The sequence below is a fragment of the Chaetura pelagica genome, unplaced genomic scaffold (genome assembly GCF_000747805.2).
Source record: "Chaetura pelagica isolate M959 unplaced genomic scaffold, ChaPel_1.0 scaffold83, whole genome shotgun sequence".
Classification (NCBI taxonomy): domain Eukaryota; kingdom Metazoa; phylum Chordata; class Aves; order Apodiformes; family Apodidae; genus Chaetura; species Chaetura pelagica.
Window position 1 is genome coordinate 2,282,561 of NW_009952893.1, and position 26,005 is coordinate 2,308,565.

General features: G+C 38.3%; 1 protein-coding gene across 1 annotated transcript in view; it reads left to right on the top strand.

The window, feature by feature from the left end:
* Positions 1–26,005, top strand: part of NKAIN3 (Na+/K+ transporting ATPase interacting 3) — a 179,899-nt gene that overhangs the window by 70,896 nt on the left and 82,998 nt on the right. Inside the window, exon 3 of the mRNA XM_009995542.1 lies at positions 22,288–22,485. Within this exon, the coding sequence (XP_009993844.1) occupies positions 22,300–22,485 (186 nt within the window). The 5' untranslated portion in view covers positions 22,288–22,299. The remainder of the gene's footprint in view (positions 1–22,287; positions 22,486–26,005) is intronic.

Here is a 26,005-nt window from a genome sequence, read left to right on the forward strand (position 1 = left end):
TTGTTTAATTTGGTTTCACAGATATTTCTAACTATTTCTAAATACACTAGAGCTGCTGTTTGCCTATTGGACAACCTAACTTTGCTAACACAGTTTGCTTTCAAGTTACATCAGGTGAAAAGAATCACATCTCATTAGAAAAAAAAAAAAAAAGTATTATTTTTCTTACTCCTTCTGCACATGAAACTTTGGAAATTTTAAGCTACAAGCAATGAAAAGTTAGTGAAGAAATTTAGTGTATTATTGAATAATTTATTTCATGCTATTTTTAAGGAATGTTTGAGATTTTTTTCTATTGTGGCAAAAACTTTGAAGTAAAATTTCTCTAAGGACTGAAGTGAGCTATCATTGATATTCCTTAGCATTATCCACTGCCCTCAGTCCACTAAGAATATTGCTGACACAGAAATAGTGTATTTTGGGGCTTTGGACTTTCATACTGAACACCATTCTGTAACTGGCACTAAGTGCAGAATTCAGTCAGCCTACTTGCAAGAGTAACTGCAGCTATTAAAATAGACACACTCACCAAATATTGGCTGGTGGAAATTTCAGGGTGGGTTTTTTTTCACTTTTATGGAGATAGATGGTGTGGTTTCTGTGCCTGGAAGCAGAACAAGAAGGAAATGTAAGAAGTGACTTCTTTAAAGCATTAAGACTGCTTTTCTGGAGAAAATTGGAAAGCAGTATATTTACAGGCGGGGCTTAAAACCTACATGTAGTAGGACTGCAAAATTTTATACAGAAAAGAAGGTTAGGGATAAATCTAGTTCATTATAATGCAAGGAGAAGAAAGGATTATGCACCCCTGAGGAAAGGATCTTTTCAGTTTGATGAATGCAGTGTAAGTTACTCGCTACAAAATGCCAAGTCAGTCCAGAAGTACACTGATTTTTGTGCTTCTGTCTACTTTAGAAGCCCAGATTGCTTTCAAGTTTTGTAGTTTGGAAGGGATCAAAGGAGACTCAGAAAGCCTTTTGGGGAGACCAGAAGAAGTATTTATGTGTCATGGTTTAATCCCAGCTGGCAACTAACCTCACTCACTCCCTGCCTACCCCTCTACCCTCAGTGGGATGGGAAGAAAGATCAGAAAAAAAAGTAAAATTAATGGGTTGAGATAAAAACAGTTTAATAATGGAAATAAAATAATGTAATAGTAATAATTTTGTGAAAAGGAAAGCAACAAAGAAATAAGTAAAGCCCAAGGAAGACAAATGATGCACAATACAATTGCTCACCACCTGCTGACTGATGCCCAGCCTGTCCCTGAGCAGCAATTGTCTCTCCCAGCCAATGCTCCCCAGTTTATATACTGAGCATGATGTCATATGGCGTGGAATATCCCTTTGGCTAGTTCAGGTCAGCTGTCCTCACTGTGCTTCCTCGCAGCTTCTTGTGCATGCTGGCAGAGCATGGGAAGCTGAAAATTCCTTTACTTAGGATAAGCACTAGTTAACAACAATTAAAGCAACAGTGTGCTATCAACATTATTCTCATCCTAAATCCAAAACACAGCACTACACCAGCTACTAGGAAGAAAACAAACTCTCTCCCATCTGAAACCAGGGCAATATGGAAAGCCACAGAGATCAGGTTAGGTGAGGAATGGCAGCCTGATGAAGCAGTCTGTAAGCAAGAGGAATTTTAGAGTTGGACCAGCTCTAAACAGCAAACCTGAGATTTTTGGACCAATCCACACAGAAGGATAATACCACAGTGCCATATATTTTAGGGTACAGAAGTCTTATATGCCATTTCTAAGTGAGGGTGGATTATAAAGTTTTCCTTATAAATGACGCTTGAAGAACACATTTCCATGTGGGGTTTTTTCAGCATTTTACTCGCTTGGGAGCAAATTAACCCCATCTTCACTGATTACTGTCCAGAGCAATGTGGCTGGAGGGCTTGCAGACTTGTGGGGCTGCCCAGTGAGCTGCCCTTTGCCGTGTTCCAAAACATCCATTGGCTTTCTTCTTAAAACCCCATTATAGTATTGTAAAAGCCTGCAGATCCAGTTTATGCACTTGAACATATTGTCCAGCTCTGGAGTCCTTGGAACCCAAAACACTTAATCCTGTCACTGATACAGCCTTAGGAGAGGTCTGTGGCTTGGGGCAGATATGCTTGAAGGAAGGGATCTCGTCCCGCTCCAGCCAACCTCTTTATTCAGGAATTTCTTGGTGTTCACACCTCTGAGCATCTTGTAGGTCAGTATATCTTCCCTGTCTGGCAAAGTTAAAGATAATTAATCCTGTTAACCTTTCCTCATTTATCAGCCTTTCCAAGTCCTTAAAAATGTAATGTACTTTCTACTTTATCCTCTATTTGTCAGCATCTTTCAAAATCTGAAGAGCTCAAACCCACGTTATTTATAGCTGGAAATTGGATTAGGTTTTCACCACTAAAATCAAAAGTTATAAATGTCAATCTGGAACAAGCTGTTTTATTAAAGGAAATCCTATTATTAAGAATTACAAATATAATTTCTGATTATGATTACTGTATATAAGAAAACCAAACTGTTACCTACTTCTTCTATATTTCAACTTTTTAGTGTGCTATTTAGAAATATGAAGTTGTGACGTTATTATACACCATCTTCCAGGATTTGAAAGCAACTTATATGTATAAATGGATTTAGCTTCATCAGTAGCTCTAACTGATGACACACACACACACACAAAAAAAAAAAAAAAAAAAAAAGGGAATTAATAAGTAAATGCATCTAGTGCAGATCCTGTCTGCTGGATTTAAAGTCCTGATTTACATTTCAAAACACTTTGGAGAATTAATAATCTCAAACTAGTCAAGGTTGATTATGTGGGCTTCTTCCATCCTCAGCAAAAAGGGAGAGACATCCTCCAGAGGCCTCTCATACTACTTTTAAATACCCATTTGTAGGAACAACTGCTCTTTAGAGGTACATTTCTCTTCTCAGGAGGGATAGACAATTGGGTTAAATGAGTTACTTAGCTTTTAGACACTTTAGACCTACAGAAGACAGGCAAGATTGATCACTTCTCCTGAGAGTCTTATCATTAGTTTCCTTTTGATACCCTGTAAAAGAACTCCTGGTGTGTGCCATTGGAATACTTTAGATAAATGCTGAAAGCACTGCATGGCTCTACAAATTAGAACCATCTAATGAGTAATAAGAATTGGTAAAATTAAATATAAACTTTAACTAATTAACTGATAAAGAGAGACAAAATTCTCTTTTTATCTTTCTTGACTCTTAGATGCCTAAGATTCTTTCTTTGTCACTCTGCTTGCTATTAATTGACTTAGAAATTGTTATCCTCCATAAATATCTTCCTCTATTTTCTTTATTTAAATAAAAAGATTATTATAAAGGGAAAATAATGGAAGCCTCTATCAGTTCATCTTGCCATTTAAACACTAATTTGATTCTTTAAAAATGGCTATTTGTTTGATATATGGTAATTGAAAAGTCAAGGTTCAAGTCAGAGTGGGACTGTTAAAGAGTAACACTAGGTATTACTTGCCTGTTGTCACTAAATTTGGTAGCCTGGGGAGACTTCCTAATTGGAGAAGGCCAAGTTATCATACCAGATGATTATTTTTGTGACAAGTCATAGTAGGAACAGTGCACACCTCACTGCAAGGTCATTGCCTTGAATAGCTCTTTCAGTTCTACTCAGTTTCATTATCTGTGCAGTCCTCTGAAGTAAGTGAAGCAGCTTTAACATATTTCTAATTTCCTCAGGTCCACTGTCATAATCTAATCATCAGCAGTTAACAAATACAATCTATTAGTCCCCCAGTCTATATCACCAGCAGCTAATTTTCCTTCAGCTGAGTTAAGGAATGTTGATTTTTTAAATTTCTTAGCCTTAATGGTCACATAGACAGTCAAGTGTCTTTTGTTAGATTTTGAGGAAATTACAATAAAACCTATGAAAATAATTATCAAACAGCTGATTTAGGGGCCAGGGAGAGCACAGAACCAGCATATGAGAAAGATATCAAACTTATTTAAAAATGTCCAATACTGGGATGTGCATGCTGGAGCCTTACCAGGGACACAAGGTAGACAAATGAAGAGACTGTGATTGCCCTTCGTCCCTGTTGAATAACTTTTTCAGCACCCTGAGCCCCTGATTGTCTCAAGATGTACACTGGTCCTTGGGGAACATGGACACAGGTGCCTTAATGGGACAGCAGAACAAATGGAATTTCATTGCTGATATAAAACTTACTTTTTTTCATAGGATGAATAACCATGAAATGAAAATGGGAGCCTACAGGGCCCAATAAAGGGTGTTTTTGAGAAATTCTTTTAAGTTTTTAAACTGGATCCTCCTTGCAGAGGATTATTCTGGGGAGAGTCAAGGCTGGGCAAAGGACTGGAAGGGCTGTCCTGTGGGGATTGTGCCTCCTTTACCCATACAAAGAAAACAGAGGATGCTGTCACATTGTGTGTTACGGTTACTCACTTACCATCTGTTGCACAAAAATAGTCCTCTGCAAAACACAAAAATTCCTTATGAAATAAATAGGCAGTTTCTTTCTTAAATCTACTCCAGGTTTACAAAGGAAATGCAAGTTTCTCAAGCAATTCTACCATTTTTTTTATTTCTATTAGGATTTTCTTAATTTCCCTCTCCTCACAAGTAGAAAATGGAGCATTGTTTTTAGAGTGAAGAATGGACTGCCAGAGCATAGGAAACTTGGCTGAACTTTGCACTGTTTTCAAACTCATGTACTTTAATTTAAGATTATGGCAAAATAATAGACAATCAGTCTGTATAACATGTTTTTACTCTTGGACATCTTGGAAAAAAACACTAGAATATTTGCCATCTTTTTGCTTTTTTCAGAAATGAGGGAACTCTTTCATATGTGCTATAATGTCCTCTTCATTGACTGGCAACAACTGGATAAACTTTAATTAAATCATGCAATAAATTATTTTAGCATTTATTATTTAACATTACATGGCTTTAAATTCTGAGCAACATATATGGAGATATCATGAAAATTGAATTCTGTGGGAGAGAAGAGATTACACATGAGAAATTTAATCTGATATTTGTACTATAGAAAAATTGTCCAAAGATTCATTCATGCCTGTACCCTTGACATCATGACCATCTTTGGCACTTCCATGTTACAACTAAGGAGAGAAACAGAGGAGACAAGCTAAAAACAGCACAATCAGGCAACAAGAGAAAGCATCTTAACTGTGTTGAAGATCCGTCTGTCATATGGATCTAGTTCTCCACCTTTTCTGCTCTTGGTGTTGCAAGTGGCATATTGGGAATTGGAAGTGACCTCCCTGTGACTTTCATAAAGTATATTGTTCTTGTTCTTTAAAAGTAGCTGGATTTTTTGAAAGGATAAGTAGCAGGCACAGTATTTGAAATAAAGAGGAAAAACAGCCTACCCACAGTGAGTAAATGTAGCTGTTCTCATTGCACCTCTATTGAGACTTGCTTTCTGAAGTGCAGGCTGTTGTGCCAGGGCAGAAAGTGGAATATTTTCCAAAGAAATAATAAAGAAATTAAGTTCTTGACATTAGCTACTATGTTTACTGTTTTTTCTCTTGTGAACTGTCACTAGCAGGACTGAAGATGACCCCGGATGATGGATTGAGAGCATAAATTACTCAAAGAGGAGCACTAAGGCAAACACCGTGTTTTCCAGAATACTTAAATAACCCTCTACAGCAATCTGTAGCTGTTTTAAGAGAACACAAGAGCTCTTTCACTGCTACTGCATCATTTGACTGTGGGCAGACAAGCCACATTCTGGAAAACTGAAAGCTTAGGCTTTTCCTGTGACATCTGAGAAATGATGCAGTGGGAGTAATTACATGATTGCTGCTGGTACTGATAATATCTGCCTGCCAAGCTGGTGCTGCTAATCTATTTTACATTATCTTCTGCTTCAGGGAAAAAAAATCATGCCTAAACTGAGGAGGAAGATGTGAATGATGACGTTCCCTCTAGTGTTTTGTTTGTGACAGCATCCTGCTGATGATCCTGTTCATACAGATGGTAACTGTGAAGTGCCACTTTTAGATATTTCTGAAGAACTGGAGGGACAAACAGGCAGAGGCTGGGAAAGACACCACTCTTCATTGTGCTTTTTTGGAAAGATCTTCAAAGAAGATCCAAATAGTCCAGCTTTAAATAAGTGGTGGAGGATTTCCTTCAAGGTTAGAAACTCTTGTGGCATAAACCTAACTCACCTGTTTGCAACACTAAGAGTTTAAAAAAACCCCAAAACTTGAGAAGTGAGTAACATCAAGGAGATTCACTTAAAATGGATTATTTTAACTGGTGGAATAGAGGGTTACAATAAGATTGCTCTGAATTGGCCTGACCCGAAGATTTGGCAGAAGCATGAGGTTGATTTGAAGCTACTTTTCCCTTTTCTTAGAAAGCCAGCATGCACATAGAAACTGAACACAAGCAATTAATAATAAGCAGGTCTGAAATGACCTAATCAACATTCTGAATAAAGCATGATTGAAGCTTTGGTGTTTTATACAGATTGCAAAATTAAGTAGTGAAATAGGAGAAATATTTGTGGTATTTGCAATTTTATAACATCAACTAATTTTGCCTGTTAAAATTAGTGAAAATGCTTCTCTAAATTCATTCTATTATCCTGAAAAAGCAAACAAACAAACAAAAAACCCCTGGAGAATAGACCTCTGTGAACATGACAGGGATTAAATATTAATAACATAATATTAGCATCACTCTGTATCTTTCCAGTCAGACAACTGTCATTATTCACAATAGACAATGCTGTAAAATATGATGGCAATAGTTATTTGACTGTAAGTCTAATGTGCAACAGTAGAACTCAGTCATAGGAGATTTTTAAACTGTTAATAATTACTCTGTGGCTATAAATGGCAATGGCATTCATGTCTGGGATGTTGCTGCTGCAGAAACTCTGATTACCCCAGTGATGCTGTTGATGTTCAGAAATATTGGTGTTACTTGTTCTCTCACTATTGACTTCTCCAACCTAAAATCCAATGTCCAATTTCTATTCTTCCCTGACTATCACATTTCCAAGGCCAAATTCTATAGCAAGGTAAACGTTCTTTCCTGCCTTCACTTCAGTGCAGGTGCATCAATGCATTTCACTGCCCCTTGTCTTTAGCAGACGATCTAAACTAGGGGGGAAGGAAAGGAAATATTCTAGAGACAAACTTCCCCACACCACCCCATAGCATAGCATTAGTGTTGAATTATGGTTTTGCTTTCTTTGTTTTTTTTTATGTAATATGGAAGGGCTTGTTCATTACTTTCAAAAAAGAAGCAGGTGAGTATTCATATATTATAAAGAAGGTGCTCTTCTGTACTGCCACAATCTCATGTTGGGTTCTAGAGCATCAATTCCCATGACTATGTATTTTGTTTGCCTGTTGTGCTACAGTAAAAAATAAATCTTTGTTTTATTTACAGAAGAACATTTTTAAAACACTCTGAGTTGCAGTAGATAATAGCTGTTTTCCTTTATACTTGTTTACCTCTTTAGGCATTAAAAATGCATATAAAAAAAAAGCATTCTAGTATTTGGCAAAATTTAAAGGACCAAAGATAACTGACAGAAATAGCAATCCAGCATGGTGGCTGAGTTGGGGATGAGTAGAATCGGGAAGACAAGGACAAGCTTCTGTATAGGATGTGGAAATTTAAGCAGAGACAAAAGAAAAAAATTAATGCAGCTGGAGTGAACATTTAGCTTCAGTGGAATCAACGAAGAAGCATATGTTGTTTTCAGTAGACCAGCATTTCACCAGATGTGATTAATGTAATTTTTGCAGCTGTCTTCTGTACAGATCAAAGTACAGAAAATTGACTATATTATGAAAACAGAGAAGTAAAGGATAAATTATTCATATGTACTTAAGTAACAGCTAGAACAAGACATTAATCTTAAAAATAAAATAAATTTAAAAAAATTACACACAAGATCCAGATGGTTTCTTTAGGATAATACATGTGGTGTTGAGTAGAGGTAAGGGTGAGGAATTGAAAGAAATCATACAGAAAGTGAGTATCACAAAATGCCTCTAAGAGTTAGACAGGAAATTGTCTTCTGTTGACTTCCCTGCCTCATATTGGAGAGAGGAGGGTGTTTGCTGTTATGAAGAGCTCAACAAGATTAGTCCTGTTCTCTTCCATTCTCTTCTATGCTGTCACAGTTTGACTCAGGATTGGCACTTAAACCAGGGACAACAACGCTCTTGATCCTGTCCCCCTCTCACCTAGGTAGGGAAGGAGAGAGAGAATGAGGGAGAGAGACTCTCTGGGTTGAAGACTAAATTAGACAGCTGTAATTAAACACTAAAAAGAAAATATGTACAATTATATACAAATGTGTTCAGGAATGTGCAAAACTCATTGCCTTCCCCCATGCCCAGCAACTCCCACAGCACTTTCCTCAGCTGAGAGGAGTTCTGAAGTCCCGGAGCTGCTGGAGAGAGAAGCAGAGCAGACACGAGCTGAGGGGAGGGTGATGAGGGTGAGGAAATGCACAGCCTGGGGGCGGACGGTGATGGATGGATGGAGTCCTCCCTGGACTCTGGCTGTGGACGGAAGAGAGAGGAAGAAGCAGGAAGAAAGTTGTCTTCTGTGATCTCTGACCTTCCTCTGAGCTTTCGTAGATATATGGAATGGAATATCTCTGGCCAATTTTGCTGTCTGTCTAACTCAGCCTCCTATGGGGGGGTCATAGATCTCCTGGTAGTGCTTGAGCTGGCAGAGTAAAGGTGCAACTTTGGAGTCTCAGCAGTAACGCAAACATTCCAGTGTTATCAGTCCACTAGCTGGAACACTTGCTGCTAGTTAAAAGAGAGCTTACTGAAGGAAAAAAAAAAAATCAGTAGAAGAGAAATTGGCTTCATCCTGGCTCAAACCAGGACACCACAATCTGGTGGTTTTCAGGCTTTTTAAAGACATTTTCTTATACCTCTTTAGCCTGAAGCTTCTTTTTTTTCTCCTACTATGATTTTATTTTTTTTTTAACTTTCTCATCTTAAAGTCATATACTCTTTAGGATAGCAACCTCTGTGTACAGGTGTTAGAGTGTGTTTCCTAGTTTCACATTTTCTCCTCCTTACATCACCAGCTTTTATCTGGTTATTTACTTACATCTTTTCCTCTTTTTTTTTTTTTCTTTTTTTTCTTTTTTTCTTCACCATGTTTCCTCCCAAACCCTAGCTTGGACTTTCGTTGCTCTTTACGTGTCTTTAGGTATCAAAAAAGAAAATAAGAACTATAAATTCCCCTTGGTTAAGAATACATACAAAAGAGCTGAGACTTGTTTTCTTGAGAAGATCTCTTCTCTCTTTTTAAGACACCTTCTCTCACTCTTTTTGGGCGCCTTCCTCAGCCCAGTCTTCCAACGTCCTCTCTGCCCATAAAGTTCAATGGCAATATGTTCTTATGCTACTTGTTCTTATTGCAGGATCCCAGGCTCCCCAGCGGGGCAAACTTCCTCTCATGGCCTTTGATCAGTCAGTAGCATTTTCCAGGATTTTAAACATTTTGTCTCCTTCAAGCTCTTTGCTTTATTTCAACTTAAGTTCTTCTGACAGATTTTCATGTAAGTCCAGCACCCTTGGATGTCCTGCCTGAATGCAGCTGGCAGAAAAAGACCTGTGCCTCTGGGTTCCAGTGGGGCAAGATTTTTTTTATTTTTTTTTTTAAATTTTTCTTTTAACAAGTAGATAACATATTTTGATACTGTGAGAATTTCTGGTGGCCATTCTTCCCAAAATGTAGTAATCTCATTACTTGTTAACATTCAATCTTAACATTGTTGAAACCCTAGCAAATATGCAACATAAGCAGTTGTATGAGCTGTAGAAGTAATGATGCCTCATTTTATGTTTGTGCTTTGATACTGATCTTCCTTATTGTTTCTCTGATATCAGAAAAAGGCAAACTTTCCCTAGGGTTCTTGTCCTCCTCCTGTTTTCATATTTTAATAAATCTTTCTGAAAGTTAATATACTTGAGACCTTTCCTCATTTGCAAGTGTTTAAAAATGCCCCAAGGGGACTGAGAGCCAGACACGTGTACATACTGAGATGCTATGAGCTTGCTTTCTTTAGGAAACCAAACTAAAACCATATAGGATCAGACTAAAAAGCATACCTGAATTTTTTATTTATTATTACACACCTGTGAGTATTGGCCATTCAGGGTTGATAGGTCCAACAGTTCTCATTAGGAAAGTACTGCAAATGCTTGGTAGACATGGGACAGGCAGCTAGTTGGGCAGACTGCACAATGTATGGTATCAAGTTCCCCCCTACATGACCTGTCCTCCTTTGTTTTCGACTTACAGAAGCTTGGTACAGCACTATCAGAATTCAGCAGATGATCTCCCAAAGCAGTACTTCATCCATGTATATTGGTTAAGCTGTTGAGTACATACTACACAGGCTTTCTCATTTCCTTGAAAGTGTCAATATGGACCATATGCAAAAAAATTCTTTAGTGGACTTCGAGTGAATGGCCACTTAATTTAGTTAGGGCCCTTTATATGACATTTCAGGGTAATTTACTCCTTGACAGACCATTTACCAATCACAGGAAGTAAGGTTTGGGCTACTATTAGAAGAGTTAGAGGTGAAATTTTAGTTTTAATTAAATTATTGAAATGGTACAGTCACCACTGTGGTCATTATTATGTTTTATATTATGAAGTTTTCTTGTACCGTTATAGTTTATTCTGCATACTGTATCACAATAAGAAAGACTATTAAAGTGCCCTTATAACTTTATAACTGTTTCTATGGCAGTGGAAGTAATGCCAATTTAATTAAACCAATTTAGCTGAAAAAGTACCGTTCTGTGACCAGGCTTTTGCTGTGGCAATCTGTGTGATTTACTTCTGTATTATTTACTCATGCTGTGTTAATAGGGACTTTTTGCTTTGTCTGGGTTAGAGGGTTTTCTTTTTTTTGTCTGAATTAGGGGCTTTTCATTTTTGAGTTAACACAATCTGCATGTGTACAGTTCTTAGAGATTAAAAGTTGTCCAAAAAATCATTTGTGCCAGCATTTAAAGCGGGCAGGAGCAAACCTTCTTTGTTTAAAGCTATTTTCTTATTTTTCCTTTAGTAAGAGGACTCCCAGGAAGTTATTTAATAGACCTGACCCATGTATAAATTTTGTTAGGCTTTTAGGTTTTAATGATTTTTATTTCAGGGAAAACAAATTGTTTGCTTTCTTAGAAATCAAGTATTTTGCAGAAGGCTTTTTTTTTTTTTTAAAATGAAAATTGTGGGAGGGATTGTTCATTAATTGAATCTAAATTATATAGCGGAGGTGGTCTCCACTTCTGAACAAATGCCTCCCACAGAAGTAGTCACTGAACATAGTCATAGCTATTGAAACACCCTTCTGCTGGCAAGTCCATCTGTATAACCTTGTTAAGATAATCACAATGATTTGTTTATTCTATCACAGCGTTACTGACTTTGCCTGACAAATAGGACTAGCACAATTTTTGAAGAACAAAGGTATTTTCCCTGAATCAGGGTAAAGTGAATTTTAAAGCAGCAATGCACTTAATGTAGGAAGAAAAATAAAGTTATACCTCCATGAATCATAATGATAGCATTAGGAGTTGCCCTCTTGTACCAATACTTCATTCCTCTCTTTATATAGTATAACCTGCATGTGCTGCATTCTGGAAATACATTCCAAGAAAGCTCATTTTGGGTTATAAAGAGGTGCCATTCCATGACAAAGCCTTGCACTTCAGTTGTTTCCTTTCTGCCAGCCAGTCTTTAAAATTACTTAGCATCTGTAAAGTCTCTTTATGACATTTAGACATTGCTTCCTACTTTTGTCAATCTCTCGTGACATATTTTAAAGTTGAATTAAGAATAGTAATCTGTATTTTGAAAAGCAATTGATTTGAATGGCTATGAAATCTCACCTTTGACTTAGGAATTTAATGGTGCCCTTAGAAGATACTACTGACTCACAGTGACTACAGCACTTTTTCATTCTGCTATCAAATGGGAGAGGTAGCCCCGCCACATACACTTATATAAACTGTGTGCATTGGAACCTCAATAACTGGAATTGTTTTGTAGAATCAGAGGATCACAGGATGGTTTGGGTTTGAAGGGACCTTAAAAATTATCTAGTCCAACTCCCCTGCATGGGTAAGGTCCACCAGACCAGGTTTCTCAAAGCCTTATTCAACCTGGTCTTGAACACTTCCAGGGAGGGAGCATCCACAGCTTCCCTGGGTGACCTGTTCCAGTGTCAAATTTCCAGCTATGTCAACAAAGCATCCAATCCACTGGGCTGTCTCGGAGAAGAAAGCAGAGCAGGATGGTTGATTCTAGCACTTCTTTAATTAAAATAATTAAAACTCCTAGTTGTTGTTTTTTCTCCTAAGTAGAAGCTGAATTTATTCAACTTTAGCCAGTTAATTGTAGAGCTTTTAGAATCTTTTGAAAATCAGGTAGCTTTTATCAATAAGTTTTTTTAAAAGAAACTGTAACTAGACCACAAGCTTCCCATTAGAAAGTTCAGTAAAAGAAACTGAAGGGGCATTTTAAAGGTGACATCTCAAACATTTAATTTTTTGTTTCAAATTTTGGACTAATTGGAGGTAATGACTTTATAAAATCATGTGAAATAATTGTAATATTTCTGTATTTCCCTAAGAAACAGACCAGCACCAGAATTTTACAATAACGTATTCTAGATTATATTTAAAGCTGTGAAATTTGATCACATCTTTCCTTATAAAACCTCCTTTTCGTGAGTTTCTAAGTAGGCCATATTCTTTGTTTAGAGAGAAACCTTTAGATGAATGGTCTTTTTATTACTAGGTTTTAGTACTCATGCTGTAGAATGCATTTTCAGCTGAAAAATTGCTTGTTTCTCAATACATTTAAAACTAAACAGGATATGAATGTTCTGGGGTTTTTGTTTGGATTGGAGTTTTTTCCATTAGAATATTTAAAATTTCCGTGTTAGGGTCATAAGTCTTTGCTGTGTAATATTTGCTTTTCCTGTTGGCAGGAAAAAAAAAATCAGAAATAACAACTTCCTTTTTTATAAGGTTTGTCAGGTTCAGATGTCTGCAGATCTTCACCTTGTTTTCTGACTTTGAAAACTAGGTGCTCCCTCCCCACAGTATTCTGCATGTTGTGCAAGGACATACCTGATTGCAGTCTATGAATGACGTGGTGCCCTCCTTGCATTTCCATGAATAATTCTATTTTTTTCAAAAAAAACAAGTTGGTAAAACCTGTTTTGATTCCAAACAGGAAAGCTAAGCTCAGTGGAGGGCAGTGAAAGTGTATCTATTTTCTAGGTGTGCAGGTTGATGTGCCTTTATGGCTCCTCAGCTGCCGCTATACTGTCATTTCAGATGCTTCCCTGTTAGATGAAAGTGGTGTGGACTTCCCTATCCCAGAGATAGGTTGAAAGGGATCAAATTCAAAGCTGAAGTTCCTCAGAGTGTTTACTACCAATAACTGCTTGGCTGTATCACTGTTATGTAATTTAAATTTAAAACCAACATGAATGTGTAGATGTTGGGACTTGCAATGCTATAGATGCAAAGACATCAAAGTTATCTAGAAATATCAAGACAGGGTAGCATTTGGTGAGGTTTTTCCTATCAGGTTTCCTGATCCCTAGCCCTGACAGAGAACACCCACATACAGGGCACTGAGGCAGCTTCCCTGGGCAGGGCTGATTCCTGCTCATGCCCACAGCTGCTGTCATCTAAGCTGGTGCTTCTTTGATGCCTGCAGACAGGCAGCCTGTGCACAGCTGGCAGGCAATTAAAGCTGACCCATCTCCTCTCAGCCAGCAAAGCTCTTAGCACTGATTTAAGAAACAAAATTGTCCAGTCTCTTGCTCCGAGAAGAGTCCATTACTGGAAAAGCAGCAATGGGGAAGTCGGCAACGGCTGGGAGCAGTAAGAGGCAGAAAACTTTCTCTCACCTCACTTAATGTCTCCAGATCTGAAATTTTCCCCACTTCATCCTATCTATTGTCTCTCCCTAGACACGCTTATCACTGAATTTGTCTATATCTTTGCTATCTAGCACACAGGCACTAGCTGGCTAAAAGCAAGGAATAAGCTAAATGTAAACAACATCTACTCTCTTCATGGTCCTCTCCCAGAGGCTGAAAGGGAAAATCCCCTTTAAAAATGTATTCTTAAAGTATCTTCTCCTGCTGTCATTCAGAACTCTTATCAGCTTATCAAAAAGTTGTTTATTGTTCTTTCCTTTGTCTGTTATGTCAAATTTGACAGTGAAATGAGACTATAATTTGAGACATCAAGATACATGTACTTCTTCGCAGTGGTCTCATTTTGTTCTTATTTATGAGAGTAGGATATATTAAAAATTGCATGATGAAGGATTACAGACAAATCTGGGATGGTAAAGAGTGAACACATCATTAGGCTTCTCAGTGGCTTTATTAATTTCTTACAGTGACCAGATTTATACAGTATCAATCACCAGGGCTATTAAGTAATCCACCTAGTCTTGGAGTTCTTAACAGAGCCTTTTACAGTTCTCTCTTGAATTAAAAATATACTTCTTAAGAACATACTCAGCTACATTGATTAAGGGAACTTTGTGAGAAATTTCTTCAGACTGAAAAAAATACAAGTAGACTTAGCACATCACTGATTTATTTTGGCAGGAAAACCAGGAAATTATCCAAAAGATGTGGTACACCATCAGATCCTTCTGATTAATCTCATCAATAGAATTTCAGAGGTTTGATTATGATAAGTGTAGACCTGCTATAGTGAGTATTTTAGAGAAAAAGAAGTCCTTGTCCCTGTGGTAGTCTTCTGAAAACCAGAAAATGACTGGGGAGGACAAATGAAAACTCTTTTTTGTGAAGGTCTGAGAGTTATTGAGGTTGGGAGGTGGATTAGTCTGCAAATTAAATTAATCTGATTAAGGCCAGGTGCAATGCACTGCTGAAGGAGATTGTTAATGCTGCTTTCTTTGACCACTGTTGACAGTAGTTCTCAGGGAAGCACTGCTGAATCACTAATTTCTACAGGTAAATACAGATGGCCCTGGCCATAACACCTAATGGAACTGCCTGATCATAGAATCATAGAATGGTTTGGGTCACCTTAAAGATCATCTGGTTCCAACCCCCACCTGCCATGGGCAGGGACACCTTCCACTAGACCAGGTTGCTCAAAGCTCCATCCTACCTGAATTATACCTATTTTATGGATTTATGTACATGTATAAATATACTCATATTATATGTACATGAATAAAATACAAATTAGTAATACATTCATATATTTACATAAATGCCTAAAATGTTTTAAGGCATCTAAAATACGGACTTATGTCTATAGTCAATCGTAAATGAGTAATTAAATCATATTACCTGAGCTCTGCTACAGCAGATTCTCTTTTCTGTAGTTGTTAGTGTTTCACTTCCTCTGCTCGGAAAAGGAGGATTTCAGGTTTCATCATCTGAACTTAAAGTTTCTGTAGGGACTGTCTTTCCTTTTTTTAAATAAATATGCATAACATTCATTTTAGAGACTGTAGAATGCAAGTGAGACCTGTGATTGCCCTGCTAAAGCTGAGGTCATTGGCAAACAGTACCACAAAACTTGAGGGTCTGGCAAAAATATGCCGATCTGATATCACAGACAAGAAATACAGAAAAAAAAGTATAATGCGGACGTATTCCCTTCTAGGAGCATTTTGTGCTTCACTGAAATGAAAATATGAAAATAGATCCCTTTCTGCTTGTCCTTTGCACACTAAAATAAGGAAATCATGAGGTTTGATTTAAGTATCAATAGAATCAGATATTCCTTATGACCTCTGACTTTTAAGCTTTTATGGTGCACTTACGCCATTGATCACAGTTAAAGAACAGTTGATCCTTCCTGAAGGATCCATGGTCATGTCAGATGGGGGACTATGGTATATGAAGCCCTGAATAGCTGTGATCTGAACTGGTGATGAAGATGCTTCCCATCTAGATTCCAGGACTTCAGCTTTAAGAAAAGAAGCAAATATTCAAGTTACAGCACGGACTGGAAATGCCTAGCAGTAGGGCTCATGATTTTTGAAGCTTCTACTCTTCAGCTCTCTTTCTTTTAACAAGCCAAACTTCTTATTGTAATCTCATGTCCCTGGGAATGGAGGCTTTAACAAAAATGCTGAACATAACCAGACTTGCCATAAAACAACAAGAGTTGGCAATATCGTGAGCAACTGCATTGCTTCAAGCAAGGAAAGCACAGAACACAACAGCAGTTGCTTAAATTGGCCTATAAATCTTTAAAAGTGTTCCTAAATGCAGGTATGAACGTTCTGGCTAGTCTCAAAAGAGGGAGTTTCTTGTCAGAAATTTTAACATTCAAGTGAGTTTTCAAGTCTTTTAAAGGTGCTTTTTAATGTCATTGGAGTCTGGTACAGACTCTTAAATCTAGAATGCACTTTCTTGTGCACTTACGTCCAGCATAGCGTTTGTGTCCTTATATAGCAAGCCAAGGTATGGTATTCTTATAGTTGGGGGCAGAGAAACAGAGTACAGAATCCACTAGAAATTAAGGAAAATATTAAAATTAACTATGCTATTATTGCAACATTGTATTCTTAAGCAGACTTTTATCCCCATGCCTCAAGATACACGTCTGAAGATCTTGACACTGTGAATTTTCTTTTTTAGTAGTAATTAATATGGTCCCTCTGGTCTAGTGTACACTGAGCTTGCTACCGCATAGAGCTGAATCCGTAGTTCAGACAGGTGAATAGTCCCAAGAAGGTCAACCCATGTGCTTCAATATGGAGTGCTATTCATGTAATCTCTTCACTAGAGTGCTGAGTATGAGGATGAGATATTGACTATTATATTTTTAGCAGTCAACTCAACATAGAGCTTGCTGGGAGGCAGTGTGGTTCTTTATTCCATCATGTTAGCAGGATTGCCACAATTATTGAGTGGGCTACCTTCAGCCTGTAGCTCATGGAACAGGTAAAAGCCATCTGTATAACACTCAAGAAAGAATTTACATTAAAAATAAACAGGAGGAAAAAAAGAGTCAACAGTTAATATTTAAAATATTATCATCCCAATCAAGACAACATTGGAGGTAGTGACAGAATTTTCCCTATTTGCTAATGGACTTCTTCAGTACTATCTGCCCAAACTTCAATATGTTCAGTAGTAGTGAGGGGAGATGAAGAGTAACTGGTCACACACAGAGCAAGCTGGGATCAGAACCTATGGTTTCTGGAAATAACAGGGTGGAGAACACATGTTATGCTACCAGTGGGGGTCTTTGGCTAATAGCTGATGCTCGTGCTTCAAAGTACTTCTACCATTAGAGCAGGTTTGTTAACAATGGAACACATATTTTGTGTCTAATGAGGATTAATGTCTCCTTGAAATCAGGTTCTAAGGAATATGCATGTGCCTTGTCTGTGCCAACACCACTGTATCTTAACTACAAGCTTAACTGTGTGTAGCGAATTACAAGGAAATGTACTAGGTTTTTTCCTAGCATAATGTAAAGTACATTTTGTTACTTATTGGCCAGGTGTTTGATTGAAAATCTTTTCACTGGTAAGAAACAGAAACTGGATAGCAAGTCAGAACTAGAGCATCCTTGTTACTCTTAGGAATGGGATAGAAATGTTTATTGCCTCAGCCTAATTAATGTTCATTTCTAATAAGCATTATAGTATGTATCAATAAAATATTAAGTGTTAGGAAGAGCTAGGGACAGCACAAGCAACAATAAAGTAAAGTTCTTTAACATTATGCTCTGCCAGATCTTTGTGCTGTTGTACATTCTGTGAAATACCAAGTGTGGACTGCTGTCTTCTGGAAGAAACAGTACTTGTCCTCCATCCCACTCAATACACTGTCCTTACAATTTCATAAGAGTTTGGTTTTCAGATACTAACAAGGAATGAAAGAAATATAAATTAGTATGTCATTAAGCAGAAACTTACAGTGAAAAAAACATTTCTGCAATGCATAATCATCATGTCACACTGTTGTATTTGTTTGTTATACAAGGCCATTTTGGTGTGGGTTCTTATGTTTGGGGGCTTTTTATTGTTTGAATGGTTGGTTGGTTTTTTAGGGGTTTTTTTCTGTGTTTTGTGGGGCTTTGCTGGTTTTGGTTTTGGTTTTTGTGTGTATGTGGTTTGTGGGTTGTTTGTTGTCAGGTTTTTTTCCCCCTGCAGTTTCATTGTCTTGTTTTCTTCACATCTAATGATTTTAGTCTTAATTAATTTATTTTTTGTGTGTGTTGTTATAGGCACTGTGATTAAAGTGCACGCAACTAAATGACAGGAACAACATCCTTATTATTCCTCTTTAAATTAAATTATGTTATTCTATTATCTGTTAAAATTTATCTAGATTCACCACCTAAAAATCAGAAGAAGAATCATAAAATCACAGAATGGTTTGGGTCAGAAGGGACCTTCCAAGATCATCTAGACCAACCTCCCTGCCATGGGCAGGGACATCTTTCATTAGATCAGGCTGCTCAAAGCCCTGGCCAATAGAAAATGTCCAACTGAAGCCAAATGTAGAGTTTAAGCAGATATAATGAAATTAAGCATTATCCCCAAGCCCTTAGAAAACAGTATTATTGGGACTTAAAGGGATTACATCTCGCCTAAAAGAAAATACCTGCCATAGCAATGATTTCCAATAAAGATCAAAATTAATCCTTGTGCTGAGAGCAAACACACATCCTATACATAGTTTAAAAGCTTAAAAAGCCATAGACAGTCAAGTGGGACTCCACATCAGCAGAACTGTAATGATTGGGCTGATTCTGCACTTAGGAGCAAACTTGTTACCACAGACTGCAGTACAGCTTCAGTGCTGACTGAAAAAGTAGGGAGTGGGACATAGGATTTACCTTCACCATGTCACTTCCATAAGGCCCACATGATTTTCCTGGAAGTCCTATTATCTCCCTGTTTGACCTACTCTTCATTTATGACATCTGTCTGAAAGGTTACTGGCTGATGGGTATAGTTCACCTGCTGATGTATAGAATTCAGATCAAGATACGTCAGGAGTCTGAAGTTCAGAAGACAGGAACTTTCCATCCATGATTGAAATTTCAGTTGTTAAATGAATTCCAGAGAGACTACTTGAAGCTGAAACTGAGTCTCTTACTATGAAGCAGCAGCATTGTTTTATAAAAAAGTAGTTTACATGACATCACCTGCTGAGGATTAAGCATTTTATACGCATTTTCTTAATGATGGCTTGTGACATTGGAAAACAGTGTGTGATCTATTAAAAAACTGCAAGTATGTGCTTGTACTTTCTGAAAGAGTTCTTAACTTTCATTTAAACATACAACTGAGAATAAGCCACTGGGGCAGCTGTTTCTGTACCATGCACAGGGTCTCCAAGCACTGAGTTCATTACTACTGAAACCTTCTCAGTTCACTGATACTTAAAACCTGTACCCCCAGGCAAAGAGTTTTTGAATTTTCTAAACTTCTGTAACCAATGATAAAGATGCAGGTTAATTTTTTAACACCTGGAACATTCAACTCACTGTATGGATTAAGAATCTCCGAGAAGTTAGAGAGGAGTGTGCTTCAGCGACAAAAAAAATAAAATAAAATTGATTTTCGTCAGGCTTTCTTGTATTGATTGGCAGCTTAACATTTATCAGCTCAAACAGCTTACGGCTGCCATTTTGAGAAGTGATATTTTAGAGGTCAAGCTAATGCATCGGGTACTTTTGTTTGCATTTCTAAAACTGATCTTTGCTGGGCCATCACTATCTGCTTTTACCTGCTTTGAGGACTCGGAACATAATACATATAGTGAAAAGTCATTATGAAAAGTTCTTCTGCCAGCCTTTATCCATAACTTATGAATAATAATTATTTTTTCTAAAGCAGCAAGTGCTGTGATGACATCATTTTGGTATTTGATCAAAGAATTTTTATTATCCTATTGCTGTTTCCCTCTCTTACTGCATCACCAGCAGCCTTGAAATACAAACATGAACATCTAGTTGAGCATCTCTAAATAAGACCATCAACTCAAGCAATTTTTTTTTAATCACCGCAAGAAGCAAACATAATAATTCTCCAGAAATTAAAGCTTTTTTTTTTTTTTAAGAAGTGTTTGTACTGACCACATGCCAAATTCCTGCATTTGAAATACCAAGCTGTTTTCTCATGCAAATTTACCTGCACCCTCACTTCCTTCTGCCCCCTTCCCCCCCACCTCTGTAACAGGACAATAATCAAAAGGGGAAAAAAATTATAAAAGAAAAAAAGCAAAAAACCCTTGAGACCAAAGAAAGCTGTGACACCAATGCCATGGACATCACAATTTATTCCCACAGTTGTAATAACAAAGCTCAACAAAGAGTTACTGAAATAGATGAGTGCCTATGTGTGTGCTGCTTGACAAGTGGCATTTCTTACAGTTGACAATTGTTAAAAGTGCTTGATAGCACTGTGCAATCTCAGACGTTGTTGTATGGAGAAAGCCTCAGCTGTTTCCTGTGACTATAGATTTATATTTTCATTAAGCTGAATTGTCTGTTAGCTTCTGATTTCACAAGTTGTTTTCATCTCACAGCTGAAAATTTTTGAAACCATTATCAAGGAATTACTTGCAAAGTCAGAAGACAAATGCCTCATCAACTGTAACTAATCCTCCAGCAACTCTGCGTCTTGAAGGTAAAGAAGTTGTGGAGAGCACAGGAGCAAATCACAAAGGCAGACTTCTTATGACTATCTAGCAGTAACAGAGACTGCCAGGATGTAATTCACCCATAAATTTTCAAGTGTGGCCAGAATTAAGGTGATTAACAGACAAAAACAACAAGAGGACTCCTGCAACTGGAAACTGCACCCAGTATCCCTTTGGTCAGAGTGATAGTGAACAGACTGACAGGACAGATGTTGAAAGAGGGATGCAAAGGACGAATCAGTGTCATAACACCCTTGTGAGCAAGCTCAGGAAGTGTGGGGTAGATGAGTGGACAGTGGGATGGCTAAACAATAGAGCCCAAAGGATGATGATCAATGGTGCGGAGTTCACCTGGAGACCTGTAGTTAGTGGAGTCCTCTGGGGATCTGTGCTGAGTCCAGTCTTGTTCAACATCTTCATCACCAGCCTGGATGAGGGGACAGAGAGTATCCTCAGCAAGTGTGCTGATGATACAAAACTGGAAGGATTGTCTGATTCACCTGAAGGCTGTGCAGCCATTCAGCAAGATTTGGACAGACTGGAGAGCTGGGCAAAGAAGAACCTAATGAGGTTCAACAAGAACAAGTGCAAAGTCCTGCACCTGGGAAGGAATAACACCATGCACCAGTACAGTTTAGGAGCTGACCTGCTAGAAAGCAGCTCCATGGAGAAGGACCTTGGAGTCCTGGTGGACAACAAGTTATCCATGGAACAGCAATGTGCCCTTGTAACCAAGAAGGCCAATGGTATCCCGAGGTGCATTAAGGAAGAGTGTCTCCAGCAGGTCGAGGGAGATTCTCCTCCCCTTCTGCTCAGCCCTAGTGAGACCACATTTGTAGTATTGTGTCCAGTTCTGGGATTCTCAGTTCAAAAGGGACAGGGATTTACTTGAGAGAGTCCAACAGAGGGCTATGAGCATGATGAAGGGACAGGGACACCTGTCTTATGAGGAAAGGCTGAGAGACCTGGGGCTGTTGAGTCCAGAGAAGAGAAGACTGAGTGGGGATCTTATTAATGTACATAATTATCTGAAGGGTGTGTGTGAGGAAGGAGGGGCCAGTCTCTTTTCAGTCATTTCCCGTGATAGGACAAGGGGCAATGGATGCAAACTAGAGCACAGGAAGTTCCACCTCAACATGAGGATGAACTTCTTTACTGTAATGGTTACAGAGCACTGGAACAGGCTGCCCAGAAATGTTGTGGAGTCTCCTTCTCTGGAGACTTTCAAGACCTGTCTGGATGCTTTTCTGTGTGAACTGCCCTAGATTTTGTGGTGGTCCTGCTCTGGTAGGGAGCTTGGACTCAGTGATCTCCAGAGATCACTTCCAACCTCTAACACTCTGTGATTATAAAATAAACAATAAATGTATGCAGTTTCCTCTGTCCCCCATAATGACCTCCTTTCATATTAAAATTACTGGGGTGAGGGGGAAAGCGAGTTCTTGATGTTATTTGCTTTAGAATAATTGAAAATATCTTTTATTTCCCTTGCTTTACCTTAAAGAACACAAAGTTAGAGGTTTTCACACTTCTTCCCTCCCTGTCTCCTAGGAAACCGATCTCATGACCTTTAACATCTCAATGCACCGTTCTTGGTGGCGGGAACACGGGCCTGGCTGCATACGAAGGGTGGTGCGTCCTTCTGCCCCTGGCATCCTGGACGATTACTCCTACGTCTCCGTGACAGGCTGCATAATTGATTTCCAGTACCTAGAGGTCATTCACAGTGCTATCCAAATACTCCTCTCCGTAAGTTCCTGTTTCCTTTTGTACTCGGATCCTGGCAGTCCTGCTGCTGTTGGGTGTCTCTGTCTTGGAAGGGAGATGTAGTAGATGATGGATAAAAATGCAGATTTTTAGTTGCATTTTGAATTAGATAATTACAGTTGCATTATTAAAATGTGCACTCCTTTTCTCTTTCCTTATATCCCTAAAGATCTGTACAGGCATAGTTCCCATTCTGGCCTTTGCTGGGACAGGTTAAAATGAACTCGAGTTCTCGGCTGTCATTCATTACGACAGGTATAGCAAAGGAGAGGAGACTTGTCCAAAATTGATTAACCTAAACCTTTCCAAAGTTCACAATCAATGACAGTATTTATTCAGCCCTGAATGTAAATATTTTATGTGATGCTTCCATAAGTTTCTTCCCAAAGTGAAATATAGGTGTAACACTTGAAAAATGTCAGGGAAGTATTAGGAATTCAAGTTCTCATTTATATTTAACTACATTATCAGTTCTTTTCTGGGAGCCAGTGTTATTAGAATACTCTGCCTTTGTCATCCACGTTTTGTAGTTGCAACACCAGGCAAAAATTGCAAGTATAAGAAGTTGTTATGAAAAGTCCACAGTGCAGGGAAGCACTGGGGCTGGATGAGTTTCTTTGGGAGCAACAACCCGGTCTCCACCACAGTCTTTACTCAGTGTGATGACTGTTTCTGCTGGTGATTAAAAGGTTGATTGGCATGAGCTGCATGTGATCACTAGAGGTGGTACCTCTTTCTCTACACAGCTGTGCGTAGTACGTAGCAACCAGCCAACTTCCAGTGGGTGCACAGAGGTCTGATATATTCCACATGTCTGGGCCTGTTCTGAGAGCATAAATGCTCATGGTTAGTGGTCCTAACTATGGCCACCAGTGCTTGTCAGGCAGTAGGAGAAAAGATGCAGTTTGCAGCCCACACCCACTAGTCAGGTGACCTACCTCATCTGGGCAACCGGAAAGGCTGGATATTCCTGGTCTAGTCTGCACTTCAAGCCGTTTTACTGACTGACCAGTAAACCCTATCACTAGCAAAGTAAAAGGACTCTACAGGCTAAATCTCACTTATTAGTTGAAAATTATTTTCAAATGTTAATTTTTAGATTTTTTTCAATACAGGCATATTTCTCTCAAGACAATTTCTCTGTGTTACTAAATGCCTTTTATAAGATGCTGAGTGCTTTTTCCTTGCCACTGCTTTTAAACAAAATATAAGGAACTTGTATCTTACAGCAGTGATTAATAAACTTCCACTTGACAATCCAGGTCTGAATTAGTGCACTTGATTGAGTGCACCAGTGACATCCCATGCACCTACACAAGCTTTGTCCTGACTGTTGTTCAGTCAGGCAGCAAAGACTTGGAGTTGGGATCTTTTCCTGGCTTCTCTTGAGGCCCAGCCCTGTGCATGTCAACATATATTGTAATGTTTCTGTGAAAGCAGGCCTTGCAGAAGAATTTTGCACACTACATCTGCAAAGCTTAACTGAATGCACTTTCCTTACTCTTGTGGGGACCTGGTACTCAACACAGGTTACTTCTCCCATGAGCTCTTAGATGCCACAAATCCTCCTCACAATGTGGCATCGTTCACTCTGCTTGTGAGCATGTACGAGGGAAACTGAAGAGTGTTTGCTTTAAAAGGATAAAATCTTAAATATTTCCAAAACCTCCACATTTCTATAAGAAAAAACACATGATATTGTGTTAGAAATTTTTCTAATTTTTTTTTGTAATTAGAAGCAAATTTAGAGGAAATGCGGCTGGTTGTTGAAATAATGAAATATTTTCTTCTGCAGTTATCAGTGCAGTACAATTCTGGTAAAAATTTACAAAATGACAGGAACACAAATATTAATAATAGAATAATAGAATAAAATAAGTAAATATAAATGAACTAAAACAAACATAAACATTGAAAAGTATAAAAAATATGGACTAATTTTAAAGCATAAAATGAAAAAGCCCTCCCTTTCTTGTGGAGTGACTGATTGCCTGAAGCAATCAAAAATAAATACTGAATACAATTCATTGCATGGTCAAAATATGCCAGGATCTTATAAGGCTTGACTGTGAATTAAATAGTTGCCAGTTTCAGACACTGCATTTGACAGATATACAGTGTTAAAATTAAAATCTCATGCATAAAATAAGGTTTTCCTCCAGTCTTATTATCTTGCTGTCCCATCTGTGATGCATTGTCATTCACATCCCATGAGTCTGTACTTCACTTTCTATTCTGAATTGTAGTTTAGGCTTGTTTCATTTACTGGCACACAGGACAGAAGTCACCACCTAGATTATTAGACTTCCCTCCCATTTTCTGAGTACTGTTGACCTGAGGAAGTTCCCATTCATTTTGAATGCATAACTGCTTTCCTAATTGGAGTACCTATTTCAATAGTTAGTTAAAAGATCATTCAGGTTGTCTTTTTACAGTACTGAAGAAGTACAGTACATCAGAAGATCTTTCTTTTCTATATTTTCCAGTAGTAACCTATTCCTTTTTGGACCTTACAACCTACTTAATTTTCATAACATTTTTATGTAGCAGTAGTAGTGTAACAAACCATTTTACAGTGTAACAAAAACTTCATTGGCATAACAAATCATTTTATCATGCTAAACCTTGTCCAAACGGCTGGGAAGGTGAGTGCTTCCATTTGGAAGGGAGTTAGAGCCTCTGTAAGAAGAAATCCCTCCAGGGGTAAACATTGGATACCTGTTGAGATACATAACTCAATAACAGCAGTTCTCCAGTTTTGAAAGGTGAGTTTTCTTGAAATCTCTTTTTTAAATAGCTATAAAAAATTTTATATGCACAGAATGCTGCAGCTGTGACTACATTAGACCCTGCTTCAGGGAACAGGCTCAACAGTCATTTATTTATTTCTATCATAGTAAGGCTCATTTTCTATTTCCTTTATAGTTGTTTCTAAAAAAAAAAAACAACAACCCTATCTTTTATTGGTAAAAGTTTGTATCTCATCCTGATTTGGAGCAGGGAGGGAAGGAAGGAAGGAAGGAAGGAATAGGAAGGAATAGGAAGGAAGGAATGTTCCCTTTCTCTTGGACATGTGCCTTCTTGATGGACAGACTGAACTCACTACTACAGAATCACAGAATCACACAGAATGGTTGAGGTTGGAAGGGACCTCTGGAGGTCATCTGGTCCCCTCTCAAGCTGGGCCAGCCAGAGCCAGTTGCCCAGGATCATGCCTAGACAGTATTTGTGTATTTCAAAAGATGAAGACCACACAAGCTCCCTGGGCAACCTGTGCCAGTGCTTGGTCACCCTCACAGTATAAAAGAGTTTCCTGATGTTCAGAGGGAGTTCCTGTGTTTCAGATTGTGCCCATTGCCTCTGGTCCTGTCACTTCGCCACACTGTAATGAGCCTGGCTCCATCCTCTTGGCATCTTCCCTTTGGGTGTTTATATACATTAAGAAGATTCGCTCTTGAGCCTTCTTTTCTCCAGGCTGAAGAGCCCCAGCTTTCTCAGCCTT